Genomic DNA, 14,563 nt, shown 5'->3' with positions numbered 1-14,563 from the left:
AAAGGTCTCCACAAATGCATTGTTCTAGATAAGAATTCTGAAAACCAAGGAAGCACATCAATATTCTGTGAAATGACATAAAATTTAAGTGCAATTATAATCACAATTCATATTATAGCCACTATGGGAATTGCAACTTTGAAATGGGGTACTATTGCTTAAGACAAACCACCTGGGTTACCACTCTTGCTCGAGTATTCCTCTGTTATGTTGCTCTTTCTATTTGTCAATACTGACTTTATCCTTGAATACATTCACAGACATTGAGTCAAATAGAAATGGAGATGAGGCAAGGATGAGAATGCTTAGCATTCCAAATGAAGAAGGAATAGAGGTAAAGGATATCTTAGTACAAAGTATCTACAGAGAATTTTTTCTTCTTCAGTTCTAATATTAGTGCATCTCATGAACAATAATCAGAACTTCTGTTTACTTATTGCCAAATGAGGATACATGTGAGGGCTTATTTCTTGAATATTTTCTACTTTTCAAACATTAATATTATATTACCTCTCATTCTTCAACTTCTTCTTATGACTATGACAGGAATCAATAAAATTCAATAATGTAATTGTTACTTTTACATGAACACATACATATAAATATGTGCAAATATACAGCTTACCTGTTCAATTTCTTGTTGTTTCTATGTCAATGAGTTTGAGCTAGTGTATTCTCAAGTACCTATTACAGATTTTGTACCAGGAGAAATCAGTGTCTGAATGTGTCATAAGGAACAAATTCAATAATCTCAGGATATAGTGAATGTAGAATTTTGCATTTATAAAATATACCCAACCACATTGTGCTATATGATTGTCTGAATTCAATAATCTTCTTGATATCTTCATAGAAACAAAAAATAGTTTAAGAAATATTTGCTTTCAGATAAGATTAAAAATGATATAATCAACAAAACTACATAGGCAAATAAATAATTGCTAGGTTTTATTTTCTCTTAACTCTTTATGAATATTATGAATTGAGAGTAATGCTTTGCAGCAGTATTTCTCAAATTATATTCTCAGCACCAAAGGCTTCATTGGAAGGCTATTTTCCACACTCTTACTTGAAATACCTTTTCAATAAAATTTCTAAAGCAGCACTAACTAAACTTTCCTTTGGATATCAGATATGGATCAGTGTATGAACTGTCCAGAATACCAGTTTGCCAACACAAAACACAACAAATGCATTCAGAAAGGTGTGCTATTTTTAAGCTATGAAGACCCACTGGGGATGGCTCTTGCTTTAATAGCCTTCTGTTTCTCTGCATTCACAGCTGTTGTACTTTGGGTCTTTGTGAAACACCATGACACTCCTATTGTGAAGGCCAATAACAGAAACCTCAGCTACCTATTAATTATTTCACTCATGTTCTGTTTTCTGTGCACCTTTTTCTTCATTGGCCATCCTAACAGAGCAACCTGTATCTTACAGCAAATTACATTTGGGATTGTATTCACTGTGGCTGTTTCCACAGTTCTAGCCAAAACAGCCACTGTGGTTCTGGCTTTCAAAGTCACAGACCCTGGAAGAAGGTTGAGAAATGTCCTGGTGTCAGGGACACCCAATTATATTATTCCCATATGTTCTCTATTCCAATGTATTCTGTGTGCAATCTGGCTAGCAGTTTCTCCTCCCTTTGTTGATATTGATGATTACAGTGAGCATGGACACATCATCATTGTGTGCAACAAGGGCTCAGTTACTGCATTCTACTGTGTCCTGGGATACTTAGCTTGCCTGGCACTTGGAAGCTTCACTGTGGCTTTCTTGGCAAAGAATCTGCCAGACACATTCAATGAAGCTAAGTTCTTGACCTTCAGCATGCTCGTATTCTGCAGTGTCTGGGTCACCTTCCTTCCTGTCTACCATAGCACCAAGGGAAAGGTCATGGTTGCTGTGGAGATCTTCTCAATATTGGCCTCCAGTGCAGGAATGCTTGGATGCATCTTTGCACCCAAGATCTACATCATTTTAATGAGACCAGACAGAAATATCTTAAAGTTCAGAGAGAAATCATATTTCTAAACAAATGTTTCAGGAATTCTTTGAAAAGTAAAATTGGTACATAGGCACCAAATATTGTGTTACAGTTCATTTATCTAGTTTTAGAACCATTCTCACTGGTTCCTTTAGTGATGTCTAGAAGTACCATATTTATCAATCTTGAATACATTGCCCATAAAATCTTGCTCTAATTCACTTGCTTAGTTTCCTCCAGGAGAACTAAAATTCTCACATTTTTATTCTACTTGTATTTATCATTTTGATTAAATGGTAATGCCCCCTTGAAACTTCCAATAAGAATTGATTAGGCAGTTGAATCTATGACCTTGCTTAGAAAATGAGTTCCAGAACACACATGGCTGCACGTAGAAACCATCTATCAAATCAATCGATCAGTCAAACAAATTTACTAAAGAATCAACAAAGATGAAATCAGAACACAGTTTCTGATGTCCAGTAGGAACACATACATGATAGAATATTCCCTGTTTTTTTCAGCTGCTCTTCAAGATAATGGACAAATGCCTAAGGTTGAAATGTTCTTTTTCTGTTCTGAAATACAAAAGTTATTATATCCAACAATGGGTGGATGCCAGGGACACCCAACCAGACCTCCTCACTTCCTAGGGCCTCAAGTCTCTTTTGGATTAGGTACATCTTCTCTGACTGAGTCAGACCCTGCAGACCTCTGCTAAATATGTACTGAGAGCCTCATATCAGCTAGTGTATGCTATCTGAATGATGGCCCAGTGTCTGAAAGATCTCCAGGTTCCAGGTTAGTTGAGACTGCTGGTCCTCCTACAGGGTTGCCTTCCTCCTCAGCTTCTTCCAGCTTTTCTCTATTTCAACCTCAGGGGTCATCTGTTTCTGTCCATTAGTTGGGTGTAAATATCTCAATCTGACTGTTTCAGCTGTTTGTTGGGTCTTTTGGAACATTTCTTAACCTTGTTACAGTGGGGATTACATCTAATGAATGGGGTAAGATTGCTGAATATATTCTGTTTAATAACACATGCTTGATTGGTTTTGCTTTTTTTTGACATGGTGATGTATCAATATCATCTTCACTGTACTACACTAAAGTGTAGGTCTCATAGATGGAAATTTGTGAAAGAGAAAGTAGATGACTGATCCTAAAGCCCATAGATTCAGGATGTAGGGTTTTCAAATGAAAAAAAATAAGGGAGTGGGTGAGTAGCACCCTCCTGGAAGTAGGGGGAGGGAGTGAAGTGGGGGGGTCTGGAAGGGAAACATGAATAACATTTGAAATGTAAATAAAGAAAATAACCAATCAAAAAGAAAGAAAAGTAAGGCACAGACTTTTCTCCACTTAGTGATAGGGTTACTGATACATTTTAAAAAGATCAAGAATTCAAACCCCTAAAGCCAGAAGAGGATGCAACTGAGGGCATTTAACTTCTAGTTTTCAAAGATTAATATTACAAATTTCCAACATTCATCTCTCATATTTATAATCCCCCTTGAACACATATAAAACCCAATAATTCCCAAATTTATGAGCACTTTCATTATGTTTACATGTACACACACAATCTCAAACCCACAAACACAAAATGTTCAAATTAATAAGTACTTTTATTATGTTTACATGCCCCCCCCACACAAACCCTACAGAATCCATTTAGTGTTGCTTTGTATGTCAGTGTATTTGGGCAGGTGAACTCAGACTGGGAAACCTATTCCATGAATTGTCTTACTATAATAAAGAGTTTTCTACTCTCATAGGGACTGCATTCATAAAATATTGAGTAATACATTAGAAGGCACTGAATGCACATGAAAAGTAACATTAAAATCCATTAAGCATGATATTAGCTCTTATGAGTTCATCAAGGTAGATTAATTCATAATAGCTTTGAAAATGTACTAAAATTTGTGATTTCTGAAACTTAATGAATGATGTCATCATGAAAATAGACTGGAAGAGACAAAGAAATGATGGGTTCATTTGATTCTCTGTAAGATGAAACTGAATCCTTGCTGTGCATCAATGACCTTCTATTACGTACTTGTTTGACAGATAGGTATCTGTATATGTGCATGATATACATATGCATCTATATATATGTATGGTGTACATATGCTTATATGTGTTATATATGTATGTATATGTGTATACAATGTGCCTAAGATAAGTATGCTAACGTAGAGCAGAAACATGCATTCACTTAAATGTGGTCTTTCTTACTCATGAAGATACTTTGGAGATGGCTTTGCCTTAATTACCCTGTATTTATCTACATTCACAATTGTTTCTCCAGGTATTTTAGATCATCACAGAAAGGTACTTGTGAATTCTAATTAACTGGTCATTAAATTACATAGTTCTTATATAAGTAAAAATATGTTTTGTGCTCCTTGTTCTTTGGCCATTTAAATTCAGGGTGCTGGAGCCTGCAATGAATCTTATTTTTTGTGTTATAGTTCCTCTTGCTGTTTAGATTGTGCTGGCTAAAACTCTTAGTATGTGGGTTTCAAAGTCATACCACTGAAAGATAAATGAAGTACACACTGGTTTTACTAGTATCCAACTCTATATTCCCATTTGTTTCTGTATCATAATTATTCTCTATGCAATCAGGCCAGGGATTTCCATTCTCTCTGTTGATATTGATGTATACTTTGAACGCACCCATATTATAGGGTGAACCAAGTTTACAGGTACTTTACTCTGTCTTGGGATACCAGGTCTCCCTTGCCTTAATTATCTACACTGGGACATTCTAGGCTAGAAATCGCCCTGACATATTCAATGAAGACACCTTTTTACTTTCAGCATGCTGGAGTTCTGCACTGGCCAGGGTATATTCCTTAATGTCCACCATAGCGCCCAGTGAAAGGACATGGAGGCTCTTGAGGTCTTTAGCATATTGGCATTACAAGCACAGCTGAGATGGTACATCATTAGCCTGATGTGCTTTGCAATTTTGTTAAAGCCAGAGAGAAATTCTCTTCAAGATTTAAGGAAAAAAATTCTCTCTGAACACATATATTATGGTTATAACTGAGAAACATAATGTTGGTTCTGAAGCACTTATTAGGATTTAGTTAAAGATATATGCATTGTATACTGTTTCTCAGTGTTTTCTTTTTAATGATTGTCTGTAATGGAAAAAACAAAGCAAAACAAAACAAAATTAAAAAAAAATCTTTTAATACCTTGTCTCATATTATCATTCACCGATTCTCTGATTTTTCAAGGCCCTGATCTTGGATATTACTGTACATTGGAAGTATTCTTTCCCTACTCTAACCCAAAATAATAGTTAACACGAGCTCAGGTACCTTATTGTAGTATCTGTGTGAATGTGTGACTCTGATATTAGTTCAATGCTAAGAGAAAACACAAAGTGCGTGGGAAAGTGAATGAATGTTGCAGATGTTATGCAAATAACTTCTCCTTTGCAAGAGGTAATATGTGTGAATCATTATTACTCATCCTATGTGTTAGAGGAGGAGAACGTAAAAGAGAGAAACATATTTTAATTATCACACAGAATATTGAAGAGCATTGACAAAAATCTCAGTAATTATGTTATGTACTGCTTTTGCAGAAGACCTGCTTGCAGTAGGCAGCTTCTGACTTCTGAATTCACATAATTGTAAGAATATTCCCAAGGAATCATGAGCCTTGTATTCCAAATCTTGGTTGAGAGTCCTACTCATATATTCACGTAACAATACACTCAAAACACACATACACAAAACTGAAATTGCATGACTTTTAATTGATTTTTATAAAGAAACAACATAAGGACACAGGCTTTCTTTTGCTCCAATCATCAAATAAACATTTTGTCACCTACTATACCCTGAATACATTCTTCCTAATAACCTCCCAGCTCCTATCAACATAACTTTTCATTTGGATCCTCTTCAATTATATAATTCAATATAAAGTAATCAAGATTCTATTTGATATAAATTAAATTTATATGTTAAAACACACTGTTTGTGTAATGTGCACGTAAGCTGGAATATCAGGGTCTATTTGGTTTCCATTTCCCTAATGACTAAGAACTTTAAACGGTTAAGATCAAAAATTCAAGTAACAGAAGATATCGATGAGTACTTGGGGAAAGATGAATACTCATCCATTGCTAGAGGGATTGAAAACTTCAACAACAGCTCTACAAATCAGTCTAGAACTTTTTTGTAATATTGAAAATGATTCTATTAGAAGGCCCAGCTATACCATATCTGGGCGTATGACCAAAAGAAGACCAACCATACCACAAGGATATGTGTTCAACTATGTTCATAGCATGCTTATTTGTAATAGCCAGAAGCTTGAAACAGCAACCTAGACATCCCTCAATTGAAGAATGGATTGAGAGAGAAACTGCAGTGCATTTAAATAATGAAATACTATCCATCTCTTGTAAATGAGGACATTATGAATTTGCAGGCACTTGGATGGAGCATGAGAATAACGACCTGGGTCAGGTAACCCATTCCCTAAAAAGACATGCATGGTATGAACTCACTGATAAGAGGATATTTGCCAAAACTCCACAGACCTTAAGAAATTTAACTTCCAGGAAGGCATAAGTGAGAATGTTTCAATTCCACTTAGAAGGGGGAACTTAGAAAATAAACAGAGGAAACATAGAGAGAAGGAGGAGACAACTGGAAATGGAATTATCTCGAGTGTTTTTGGAAAAGTGTGTTGGAGGTAAGTCCTGGGAGCCAGGAGAATGAATTGAAATTTGTAGCCTCCAGGGGAGGGAGGTGGCTGGCCCCTCTAGAAAGTACTAGAGACCTGAGAGCTGGGAGACTCCCAGGACTCAATAGATGTGACCTTAGAAAAATTGCCCAAAAGTGGGGAGAAGGAATTCAAAGAGTCAATCTCCTGTAGGTAGATATGGCCTCAAGTGGAGGTACAGGGTTATAAACCCAGAGTCAAAATTTCTGACTCAGAAATTCTCCTGTCTACCCAAGATGAAATCCAGAGACCACTTGAACCTCAAGAAAAAGGGCGACAAAAAATGTGGATGCTTCAGTCCTTCTTAGAAGGGGGAACAAAAACATTCATACAGAGACAAAGTTTGGGGCAGAGACTGGTGGAATGGCCATTCAGAGCATACCCCAATATACATACAGCCCATATACATACAGCCACCAAATCCAGACAATATTGACTGATGCCAAGAAGTGCATGCTGATAGGAGCCTGATATAGCTGTCTCCTGAGAGTCACTGTCAGAACATGACAAATCCAGAGGTAGATGCTCACAGTCAACTGTTAAACTGAGAATGGAGTGCTCATTGGAGTAGTTAGAAAAAAGATTGAAGGAGCTGAAGGTGTTTGTAACCCCATAAAAAATGTACCACACCACCAACATACCAGTTCCCAGGGACTAAACCAGCATCCAAAGAGTACACATGGATAGATCCATAGCTCCAGCTGCATGTGTAAAAGAGGATGGCCTTGTTGAGCACCAATGGGAGGAAAATCCCTTAGTCCAGCCAAGGCTTGATGCCCCATTGTAGGGGAATTTCAGGGTGGGGAGGCAGGAAGGGGTGGGTAGGTAGAAGTGATATAGGGTTTATGGATGGGAAAGCAAGAAAAAGGATAATATTTGAAATATAATAAAAATATAAAAAAAAGAAAACGAAAAAGAATTGCAGGGACCAAAATGAGGAGAGACAGAAAGAAAGGTGGTCTACTGACTGGTACAACTTGTGATACAACTCATTTGGGGTTTAGTCTGGCACTATTACTGATGCTATGATATGTTACAAACAGCAGCCTATCATTGATATCCTCTGAGGGGCCCTACTAGCAGTTGACTGAGACACATGCAGATACTTATACCCAAATATTAGACTGAAGTCAAGGATCACTATGGTTGAGTCAGAGGAAGGTTTAAGAAGCAGAAAATAAGGGCATAGAAAGAAAAACAGGCTCAATTAACTCAGTTCTTTGGGAACTCTCAGAGACTGAGATACCAACCAGGCAGCATATACGGGCAAGGGCCACAGGCACATATATAGCAGAGGATTGCCTGGACTGGTCTTAGTGGGAGGAGATGTGCCTCTGTAGGCAGTACATTCATTTGGTGCAGATAAATAGGTAGGCAAAAATACATACACAGAAAATACAAATAAAATATATTTTTAGAGAAGAATTGATATCCTAGTTTCAAAGTAGTATGGCAGAAAGTATAAATTCTACCATACTTTACGTTTATGTTTGTTATCTACCTCAAATGAAAAGATAAAGCTGAATGAAATCGGTGAGAAAATGAAAAACAAAACAAACAAACAAACAACCCCAAAAGCCCCCCCCCCAAAGCCAACAACAAACAAACAAAACCCCACTGAGTTAAAATGATACATCAGAATTGGAATAAACAGCAACAACAACAACAGCAACAACAACAAATCCATAAGATTGGAGATTAAAAGAAGGACAAGAATCAGAATTTCATGCATTACCACACAAAGAAATTCTAATTCTATCAAATAAATTGAACCCAAATATATATATATATATATATATATATATATACATATATATCGGAAGCTTGATATGATATTTTCAGACAATTTCCTTCAAAAATGGAGTTTAGTTCATGTCATTTTTGCTATTACTGGCCACACAATCTAACATTAAGGATGGTTTGCTTCCCTGCTGAGTCTTCTTTGGAGACTTTTGCATTACAACATTGTTATCAATCAAGCATTGCTTCAGGAATAGAGACAGGGTATGTGTCCACATCTACTTTCAGTACTAGGAGCCAAGCTGGGGCAGATTCATGGGGATCATATTCCTTTTGTCTCAATCTTTGTGTTTTCTAAAGTGCCAATTCTGTTGATGTAGAAGGGATTGTTTTCCTGGTGTCCTCCATGGTCTCAGCTCTTATATTCTTTTGACTCCATCTATATGATGTTTCCTGAGGCATGGGGGCAGATGTTTAATTGATATATCTGTTTTATATTTAGTTTTTTTACTCTCCACATAATATCTGACTGTGGAACTTTCGAGTTTTTCTAACTACAGAAAAAAGAAGATACTGATGTAGGCCTTGCAAGGCACAGACCTATGAATTGAAGGAAATGCCATTGCAAGTAATTTACATGGTCTATTCATTATCTCATACTTGAACATCCAAGCAGTGTCTCCTTGGGTCAATTTTGTCAGTTGGCTGTTCAGATAAATCTGAAATTGTTTCCTTATTATTCACACGAATTTTGTGCCAACATTGCCCTAACTTTATTGTATGTAGGACAACATAATGGATCAAAGCTTTTTGCTGTTGTTTACCTTCCTACTACCATGTGAAAATCTTACTGTGTCAATTGTTTAGAATAGGGGATGAAGCCTGTATAAAGTTGTAATCTCAACTACTCCATGCTCAAAGAGTAATGTTGATGTTGTCTTTAGCAACAAGTCATTACAATCAGTTTGTGAAAGGCAAGCTATGGTTTTCTCATTTCCTCAGAAGTTGCTAGATTCCCATGAATTACCTCTGGCCAACGATTTATTTAAATATCCCCCAATATCAGTTCTCAAATTGTCATTTATTTGAAACAGCTGACAACTTGAGGTTATGTCTCCCTTATTTAGACTTATTTCATAGATGTTTGTAATTTAGGATGACTCTACTGTAATAATATTCCATAAGTGACCTTTTTTTAAAAAAATTATTTGATATATTTCTTTACTTATATTTCAAATGTTATTCACCTTCCCGGTTTCCTATCTATGAGCCCCCATTCCCTCCCCTCCACCTCCTCCATATGGGTATTCCCCCTATACATCCCCCTTACTGCCCCCCATATTCCCCTGAATTGGGGGCTCAAGCTTGGCAGGACCAAGGGCTTTCCCTTCCACTGGTGCCCCAACAAGGCTATTCTCTGCTACATATGCAGTTGGAGCCCTGGGTCAGTCCATGTATAGGCTTTCAGTAGTGGTTTAGTCCCTGGAAGCTCTGGTTGGTGGGCATTGTTGTTTTGATGAGGTTGCAAGCTCCTGCAACTCTTTCAATCCTTCCTCTAATTACCCCCAAGGGGATCCTGTTCTCAGTTGAGTGGTTTGCTGCTAGCATTGACCTCTGTATTGGACATGCTCTGGATGTGTCTCTCAGGAAAGATCTATATCCAGTCCTTTTCAGCATGCATTTTTTTTAGCTTCAATTTTAGTTGTTTCTCCAAACATTTTCTCCTATTTCCTTCTACTTTCCCCACTGTCTAGTACATTCCCAAAGTGGTTTCAATTTGCTGTTCTTATGTTGCTAAGGATATTTAACTTTGCCATGTCTTGTTACACAGTCATTTGAATTTCAGCTTCTGAGACTATTAACTCTCATAACTTTTAAAATTCACGCTAACTTATTCCTTGGTGTTCAGTTTTGTTAATTCTATATACAATGTAGATAGTGATTCCTGTGTAGAGTAACCAAAAATATTTGGTAAGCAACTGCATAATGTTCATTGGCTGTTTCTGAGACTTACATTGATGCCAATTTGAATATGGCTGCGCAATCTAATTATACATTTTCTACTTCACCGTGGTGTTTTCACACTATAGGGCAGCACTGTGGTTTTCTTCAACTATGGTCCTAGAGACATTTATCAACAGGTATAATGGAACACAAATACTATGATGTCCATATATTTTCCTTCACTTACAATATTGCTTGTAATATAAAGAGAATATTTTTATTTTGGAATTTTAGTATGTTTTTTTATAGTTCTGTTTTTATTTATAGAATCAAAGAAAAGGAAGCACACATACAAACACAAACACAGTCTCACACATACAGATGCACACACACACCCACACCCACACACACACACACACACACACACACACACACACACACACAGAGAGAGAGAGAGAGAGAGAGAGAGAGATACATTACCACTAACAATTTCACGATACCTGCAATTGAAAGTGATTAATATTAACATTTTAAGACATTAATGTACACAACTCCTCAACAATGTGCAAAGCAACTAATATAATAGATGTAAAAACAGAATTCTTCATTCTGCTACCAATAAGAAACATATGTCAGCAACAAAAATAAGTATTACCTGAGTGTAAAGGGAGGGGAAATGGTTTTCTAAGTGTATAAACCCGAGAAGTAAGCTGAAGTAACAATTCTAATGTCTAATAAAATAGATGAGTAACAAAATTTAATCCAAACACTTAGGGAAGAATATTTTATACTTGTCAAAGGAAATGAACCAAGCTGTCATTCAGTTCTGAGTATCTCTACATCAAATGCAAGGACATTTGTGTAAAATGCAAAGGGGATGGTAAAAGAAATGTTAGTACTGCTTAAAAAAACATCAAAACCCACATATTAATTTTGGGAGTCTCCAACACCCCATTTCCACCAATAGACAAGTCATTGAGCCTCAAACTAAAAATATAGATGAGAAGAAGTGGAGGACTTTCTAGAATGCAACATACCCAACATTTTGGGACACAATGAAATCTTTGCAACTAGAAAAGCTAATAGCATTAATTCATTCATATATAAGTTCACCAAAGCATATCAAATGCTGAGCTGAAAACATTAGGAAAAACGAAGAAGCAAGCACAAGAGGTGTAGAGTACAGGGAATAATCAAACTCAGGACTGAAAGCAATAAAACAGAAGCAAAAAAAGGTAGAGAACAATACAAGGAATCAAGAATACCAAGAGCTGGTGCTTTAAGAAATTAAGAAGATTGAGAAACACCTACCCAAACAATCTCATGGAAATGAGACATTTTCCTAATCAACAAATCAGAAATGATTAGGGAGACATCATAAGAGAAAAAAAGGAAACAAAAAGAATCATTAGGTCTTTAAGAATCTTTAGTTATTCCAAATTCTATAATCCAGAATGCTGGAATAACTACATGAAAGGGATGATTTTCTTGATACATATGTACTACCAAAGGTAAATAAAGGTCAAATAAGCCATCTCAATAGTTGTATAATCCCTAAAGTTATAGAAGCAGTCATTAAAATCTCCAAACCATAATAAAAAATCTCAGAGCCAGATTTTTTAGCACAGTATTCTTCCAGACCAACAAAAAAGACCTCATACCAATACTCCTCAAGCAATTCCACAAAAAAGAAACAGAAGGCTAATTGACACAATTATTCTATGAAGATACAGTTACCATGATATCTAAATCACACAGAATTTTTCATATCAATGTCTGTTATGAACATAGCTGGAAAATACTCAACAAAATACTTGCAAATGAATCAAAAAACACATTAAAGACATAATTAACCATGATCATGCATGCCTTATACCAGCTGTGCATGGATGGTTCAATATACAAAACATCAATAATATCTACCATAAAAACAAATTTAAAGAAAAGCACTCCATGATCCTCTTATTTGGTCCTAATTTTTCACAAATACACATCCCTTCATATAAAAAGGCTGGGAAAGATGAGGTGTACCGGGTACATAACTAAACATAATAAAAGCAGTATACAGCAAGGCAAGAACCAACATCAAATTAGTGGAAGTATATTTAAGCAATTTCACTAAAATTAAGGCTGCTTTCTCTACATAACTATTCAACATGCTACTTATAGTTCTAGCTAGAGCAGTTAAAAAATTGTAGTGGTAAGGTCAATGGAATTTGAAAAAGAAGACATCAAAGTATTCCTATTCATAGATATGATTGTGTACATGAGTGATTCCAAACTTCTACTATGAGATCCTTCAGCTGCACAACATCTTCAACAATATTACTGGGTATAAACTTGTCTTAAAAAAACTGGCACTCCTTTTTCCAAATATAAAATTTTTGAAAAAATTAGACAAATAAAATGTTTTTAAAATACAAATTGATTATACAATACTATAAAATATTTTGATATAACTATAAACAAGCAAGTGATTAAACATGTATAAAACAGCTTAAGTTTCTGAAGAAAGAAATTAAAGAAGGCATTAGAAGTTGGAAAGACACCAATACTCAAGGATTGATAGTTTAACATAATAAAAATGGACATCTTACCAAAGACAATTTAGAGATTCAATGCAAATCAAAATTCTAACATTATACATTACAGTCCTTGAAAGAGCAATTCTCAACTTCACATGAAAAAAAAAACCAAACTCAGGATATTAAAACAGTCCTGTTAAAAAAAGGAATTTCTAGAGGAATAATGAGCCTGGAAATACTACATTGTATTGCTATGTAAATGGACAGTTTGAACAATGGAGTCCATATGAAATCTCAGAAACAAGCCAACTAACTTATAGGTATTTGATTTTTGAAAAAGTAGTCAAAACTATACCGTGAAAAAGAGAAAGCATTTTAAATAAATGTTGCTAGACAAACTGAATGTCTGCATGTAGAAGAAAGCAAATAGTTCAATATCCATGTCGCTGCATGAAACTCAAGTCCACTTGAATCAAGACTGCAATGTGAATCCTGTCACACAAAGAAACTGGGGGACTGCCTTAAGAACATTGGCACAGGAAACAACTTTCCAAACAGAACACCAACAACTCAGACTTGGAGACTAACAGTCATTAACTGTGGCCCAAATTAAATCAAAAAGTTTCTGTAAGGCACAGGAAAGCATCAAAAAGTAGTAGCATACAAAGTGGGAAAATATCATCACCAAATCTCATACTGATAGAGGGCTATAGTCCCAAATATATGAAGGATAGTTTAATTTAGATATCAACAAAAGAAATAAACCAATTTAAAAGTAGGGTTCAGTTTTAGGTAGAGAATTCTCAACACAGGAAGATTAAATGGCCTAGAAGTACTTAAAGAAACATTCAAAGTTCTTAGTCATCAGGGAAATTCAAATCAAAATTGTCTCTGAATTTATTTCACCTGAATGCCACCTGTAAGAATAACTAAAATAAAAACTGCAAGTCATAGGAAATGGTTCTATGGATTTGGAGGGAGGGAAACAAATTAATTTATGGTGAGAATACAAACTTGTATAATTACTTTGGAAAAATATATCATGGTTTCTCCCACAATTGTAAGTAGTTTTATCTCAAAACAGTTATGCCATACCTGAGCTTATAAATAAAATCTGCTCTATCACAAGGACACTTGATCAACTAAATTCATAGGATCTTTGTTCTTAATAACCAGAAGGAACAACATAGATGTCTTTCACCTGAAGAATGGATGAATAAGATGCTGTTCTTTTACACACTGAAGTACTACTAAGCTATTAAATACAAGACATCATGAACTTTGCAAGCAAATTGAGGAAACTGATGAATAACATCCTGTGTGAGGTAACCCAGACAGAAAAATGGAATAACTGTGTATCTTTGCCATGACATATAGGATAAATAAGATGTTGTCCACAACCAAAGGAAGCCAAATAATGAGGGCCCAAAGGAGAATGTTTAATTATCTCTCATAACGGAAAATAATATAGGCTTTGGTGGTACATATTGAGAGTGCATGGTATGAGATTGGATGTGATGGGGGTAATCTTATATAGGCAGAGCAGTGGAAAGAAAGAAAAATCACTGGAGGGTGGAATGGGGGCCTTTTTAGGATGTGCCTTGGATCCTACATA

The 14,563-nt window shown here is 35.8% G+C and overlaps 1 protein-coding gene and 1 pseudogene across 2 annotated transcripts in view; both read left to right on the top strand.

Annotated features, from left to right (window-relative positions):
• Vom2r26 (vomeronasal 2 receptor, 26) overlaps positions 1-2,034 on the top strand; it is a 36,005-nt gene extending 33,971 nt beyond the window's left edge. The window contains exon 6 of one of the 2 annotated variants that reach the window (XM_087651563.1): positions 1,283-2,034. In XM_087651563.1, coding sequence (XP_087507689.1) covers positions 1,283-2,034 — 752 coding nt within the window. Of the gene's footprint in view, positions 1-1,132 lie in introns of both variants that reach the window. The other variant, NM_001099471.1, reaches the window with a different exon arrangement.
• Positions 4,687-5,006, top strand: Vom2r-ps42 (vomeronasal 2 receptor, pseudogene 42; annotated as a pseudogene).

This window comes from Rattus norvegicus, chromosome 1 (assembly GCF_021556685.1).
Source record: "Rattus norvegicus strain SHRSP/BbbUtx chromosome 1, alternate assembly SHRSP_T2T, whole genome shotgun sequence".
NCBI lineage: Eukaryota > Metazoa > Chordata > Mammalia > Rodentia > Muridae > Rattus > Rattus norvegicus.
The sequence above is the reverse complement of the archived record's forward strand: the minus strand, read 5'-3'. Positions and strand labels throughout refer to the sequence as shown.